Source organism: Austrofundulus limnaeus, unplaced genomic scaffold (assembly GCF_001266775.1).
Source record: "Austrofundulus limnaeus strain Quisiro unplaced genomic scaffold, Austrofundulus_limnaeus-1.0 Scaffold390, whole genome shotgun sequence".
Taxonomy (NCBI): Eukaryota; Metazoa; Chordata; class Actinopteri; order Cyprinodontiformes; family Rivulidae; genus Austrofundulus; species Austrofundulus limnaeus.
The window spans coordinates 41,860-46,814 of record NW_013952792.1 but is presented as its reverse complement, the minus strand read 5'-3'; the positions used below and the strand labels follow the sequence as shown (position 1 = coordinate 46,814).

General features: G+C 40.5%; 2 protein-coding genes across 2 annotated transcripts in view; one reads left to right on the top strand and one right to left on the bottom strand.

Annotated features, from left to right (window-relative positions):
* Window positions 1-3,123, bottom strand: part of trdmt1 (tRNA aspartic acid methyltransferase 1) — a 6,963-nt gene extending 3,840 nt beyond the window's left edge. The window contains exons 1-7 of the mRNA XM_014023780.1: window positions 2,900-3,123; window positions 2,422-2,531; window positions 2,220-2,296; window positions 1,285-1,356; window positions 968-1,033; window positions 479-548; window positions 293-376 (exon numbers count right to left, since the gene is read on the bottom strand). Coding sequence (XP_013879234.1) covers window positions 293-376; window positions 479-548; window positions 968-1,033; window positions 1,285-1,356; window positions 2,220-2,296; window positions 2,422-2,531; window positions 2,900-2,963 — 543 coding nt within the window. The 5' untranslated portion in view covers window positions 2,964-3,123. The remainder of the gene's footprint in view (window positions 1-292; window positions 377-478; window positions 549-967; window positions 1,034-1,284; window positions 1,357-2,219; window positions 2,297-2,421; window positions 2,532-2,899) is intronic.
* Window positions 3,124-3,540: 417 nt separating this feature from the next.
* The window catches only part of rsu1 (Ras suppressor protein 1), a gene marked incomplete in the record, with an annotated part of 16,806 nt that continues 15,391 nt past the window's right edge, over window positions 3,541-4,955 (top strand). Inside the window, 3 exon segments of the mRNA XM_014023782.1 lie at window positions 3,541-3,841; window positions 4,071-4,121; window positions 4,328-4,448. Of these exon segments, the coding sequence (XP_013879236.1) occupies window positions 3,733-3,841; window positions 4,071-4,121; window positions 4,328-4,448 (281 nt within the window).

The window sequence follows — 4,955 nt, the reverse complement described above, 5'->3', positions numbered from 1 at the left end:
ACACACACACACACACACACACACACACACACTGCTAGGACACGCCCCCTGGCTCTGATTGGCTGTTTCTGACCGACCTCTTCCTTGTCTTTTCTCTTTCTTTCTTTCTCTTTCTTTTACAGATTACCTGTCTCATACTCTACTGTCAGGACATAGTGACAGCTTAAACAAATATGTAAAAATTACATTTTTATAAAAGTTACCTACCAATAAAAAACATTTCCAGCCCAGAAATATATGTTGACACTGATCACACTTGATCCATCCACACCAGAACAGGGTCAAACTTTACCTTTGACTTTGTCTGGATGCTGACGTTCTCTGCAGAAATCTTAGCAATCAGGAAATAACGCAGCCTTGAATTTGGAATTCCAACCTAAAATATAACAATAACACAATCAACATCTCTTGAATATTTAAAGATATGTGATATCACCTAACTCCAACGATATAAAATTATTAAAACTGAGTTTCTTACAGTTGTTGGTGAGATCATGAATTCCTGGAAAATGTATCCACAGCCCATCAGTGTTTGCACCAAACGCTCCCTGTAAAGCACAAATATAGAGTTAAGACTCTACCCTCAAACCAGATGATGTCACGTTAAACACAAAGATTAAAGACTTTTAATTTGAAACTGAAGTATTTCCTTCACTAACCACTCCCCCTTGACATACTCACATTAAACTTGTCAAATAAACTAAGCAGAAACCTCAAAATAAGGTAAAAACTATTCAACCACCTGAAGCCCTAACAGTTATAACAAGGGTCCAAGTCCCTCCTATGTCCCACCAATGTGGTGATGAACCAGAAGGTCCAGAAAACACCTCAGATTTTGAGACAATGTACAGTGAGTTTGTTGACCAGTTAAACAACTTCTCCAAGAAAAAAAAAAGATTCTACATGTTTCTGTATTGTTGGTCAACCTTTCAGCGTTTTGATGCTACGGCTTCTCCTCAGTGTTTACCTGGCAGAGGAACTCTCAAACCCTTTCACGTTCTCCAGCAGGATGAACTGAGGCTGTTTGTGAAGCCTGGACAGACAATAAAGAGATGAAACATGCCAGTGTTAGATTCATGCTTAAATTATGAGTAAGGCTGAGTTTTCACTTAGAAACTTGTGTTTTATCAATATGATAAATACACAGCTACAACAACCCATCAGTGTTCACATTATTATTATTATTATCATTACAGACTAAAGAGCTATTACACTTTATTTAACAACGGTTGTTGTAAAGACCAGAGGGTGGAAAATCAAAATCTATATTGGATTTGTTAATACCTTGGCAGAAGATCCAGAATGTAGAGGAAGCTTTTTGTTCTGGGGTCAGCAATATCCCCCTGAAGCCCCAACCTGCAACAACAGACACGGGTCAAAGTGATAACACAAAATGAATTAATACATTTATAAAAAAAGATATAAAACACAGGGGTGTTAGTCTGAAAAAGATTGATCAAAATCCCAGCTGCCTTCACGCCCCACTGTGAGGAGCAATCATTATTGTTATGGACTAATTATCTATCTGTTTCACATGTTCAATGTTAATCTGTTTGTCCAGACGTCAGGACTCCGCAACGGACTGAACTCTCTTGTTTGATAAGACACTCTTTGAGCTGGGAGCCCTGTGATTGGCTGGACAGTACATTAGGCGATCTGTGATTGGTTACAAGCATGTCATATGATGTTATCATGGTGTATATTATTGGCTGTGTCCGCTGACGTGTCAGCGACAGGCCGACGGAGCTTCCTGATTGAGTCCTGTCTGTTTGTCGCTCAGAATTAAATCATTATTTATGACCATACACGCAGACTTTTCTGGCATTATTCCAACGTGTTTCTGCTTTCATGCGACGACAATTATTACATCACAAACATAATTACATCACACCATCTTTACTTTACAGCTTCTTCAGATAAACGAAAAACAAAACTACTTTCACTAAGTTGCACTATTTCTTTCCTTCTCTCATCTGTCTGCACCGTCTCTGCTGGGAGTCGGCCCTGCTCTGGCAGGTGCATGATGGGAGCAGAGCAGACATCTCTCCCAAACAGCTGTGGTTGAGTTACATGTGGAAACTGTGGGAGTGCCATCTTGAGAGGAGTGAAAATGTGGAACAGTCTCCACAGGATGTCCCGGCTAAAATCAGACAGTTGCCTCGCAGTCAGTTCACCCTTTTCTCAGTGTTTACAAAACAAAGTTTAGAAAAAGGACTTACCTGGTAAAAGGCTGGCAGGGAGGGCTCATCATGATCATATCAACAGATAACTTATTGAAGTCGTCTAACGTTATGCCCTAAGTAAAGACAGAAAACATTTATTTATCTGTTCAGCAAGTTAGTGATTTATCTCTTTATTCCACGTGTAGCATAATTATTTATCACATATCTGACTTTGCTTCTATTGTGCAATTTAACCAACCTCAATGGTTTTGTTCCAGACGGGGGTGTCTGGGAAATTGTGCTTGTAGATTTGATTGGCTGTGGTGTTTATGTCGATGGCTGCCACCACCTGGGCAGGTGTGCCACTTTCTACATACGGTATGAAAAACAAGAAGTTATGAAGCCACAGGCTTAGTCATTTGGGTGAAGAAGAAGAAGAAGAAGAAGAAGAAGAAGAAGAAGAAGAAGAAGAAGAAGAAGAAGAAGAAGAAGAAGAAACTTATTTAGTTCAGCTGTGATAAAGTAAAATAACTTCCAGCTCGAACAGAAGCTGCGGGATGTCCCTGTGGTCAAATCAGAAACTAACTTCGGCTTCGTTAACGCGTTGTTGTTGTTGTTGTTGTTGTTGTTGTTACCTCATAATCTCCTCACAACCACATCTGTTACTCAGGAACCCGAACCTCCATGAACAACGACGGAGAGAAGGACAAAGAAGGTCCCTAACTATCCGTACTTACCCTTTAAGGCGAAATGCATCCCTCCTATACCACTGTACAGCTCTAGGACCCTCAAACCCTCCATGGTGGTATGGGTACACAACTGTACACATGCATCAATAGCTAGGACATGAGCCGGTCTTCTTCTGCGGGTTTAACAGCAGCTGGTGGCCTTTTGGTTGCGTTGCTTCCATCTTCTGGATGATAACAGATTTACGCCTCACTGTTATAAAATTCTACAAAAAAAAAAAATACCAGCTGCCTTTTAAAAAATGCTACACACGTGTGGACTATTTATATTTTAAAAATGTAGTATTTTAAGAAAACTCCTGTAATACTATTTCAGTTTGTAATTGTGTTTTTCACATGAAACGTATTCTCTGGAACTAGAATGTATCGTGTGTCTTTACAAATAAAGTTTAGAAAAAAGATACTTCCGGTTAGACTTCAAAATAAAAACTTTTGTTTTGTTTTTAAATAGTTTGGTTCATAGACATATTACCACGGAGATGTATTATATCTTTATTAATCAATCAGGAAAACTGCGGAAGGCATGTTTTCTCCAGAGAAGGACGGGAACAACGGGAAAGTTTGACTGATTACCCGGATGCATCGCTCCAGTTTATCGTGGAGGAGGAAATGCCCTAAAAAGGAAGGAGGGCGTCCACTCGAACATCCGGTCTGTCGGGAGCTTCACCAAAAACTTTTTCCGATTTTCCATTTTTCCGCTTGTGTCCGCTCGATAGGAGCCGTCAAAGGTTTTTTTTTTTTTTTTTTAATCTTTTAACTTTATATCGTTGAACTTCCAGGCTTTTAAAGCGTCTCTGTTTTGTTCTGCTGTTTTAAGAAGCGCCATGTCCAAGTCTTTGAAGAAGATAGTGGAGGAAAGTCGAGACAAGAGTCTTCCTGAGGTGGAGATGTGTGACAGAGGGATTTCTAACATGCTGGACATTCCGGGTCTCTGTAAGACACGGCCTTCACGTCCTCCGTGATGTTAAACACAGTCAGGGCTGTTTTAATGTGAAATCATTTAGAAACAACGATCCAGATCATTGTTATTACATTAGTGGAACAGTCTGTGGAGGTGTGGGTAGTGTTCCTCTGAAATGCGGCTGTAATGATGAAAGAACGTTGCTGAACTAAGTGAAATAGTAAATGCTGCCTTTTAATACAATATCCTGTGTGATTTCAGTCACTCTTTCTAACATCACCCAGCTGGTCCTCAGCCACAACAAGCTGACAGGTGAGATGTTTCCTCTATGCTGTCCCTGCAACATCTGATAAACTGTCTAAACCTGAAACATCACACGAGACAGCAGAAGTGTCTGTCGTGTGTCAATCAAAAGGTTTTATTTTAAAACCGAGGGGGAACAAGAGGTTATTCTCCTGAGCCCAAACAAAGGCTTTTAATGAGTGTCTTCTCTGCGTGTAAACCTGTCTTCTGTGCAGCTGTGCCTCCAAACATCTCCGAGCTGAAGAACTTGGAAGTCCTGAACATGTTCAACAACCAGATCGAGGAACTCCCAACTCAGATAAGCAGCCTCCAGAAGCTCAAACACCTCAACCTCGGGTATGTCCCGTTTGGACTTCACCGAGTGCAGAATGTTGTCATGCTCTGACCCTGCAGGATGGGATGCAGCAGGGGGTCTGATCACGCTCCTCTTCATGCACTGAAACTTTGACAGATTTGCATTGTCTCTGCATTTCAAATCTGTCGTTTCTAAACCTTCAAATACTAGTAAAGATGATTAAAGTAGAATTTCTAGTTAAACGTTGTACATTAACAGCATTTTTCCAAAACTAATCTTATTTCAGCTTTATGGCAGTTAACTCCCGGTTCACATGTGCCAAGAATTTTAATAATGTCCCAATTATCATGATGCTCTAAAGATAACCTTAGGAGCTGTTCCTGCCGTGTGTGTTTTGTTACGAACGATCTAATCGGCTCAGAAGGACGTCAGGACCGCTCCGACCTCAAATCGTGGATATTCAATGTTTCATTGGGCCTCATGCAAGAACATGTTCGTATTTTTATCCTAAATTTCTCTTACTTTTGTTCGTACAAAGGGTTCATACG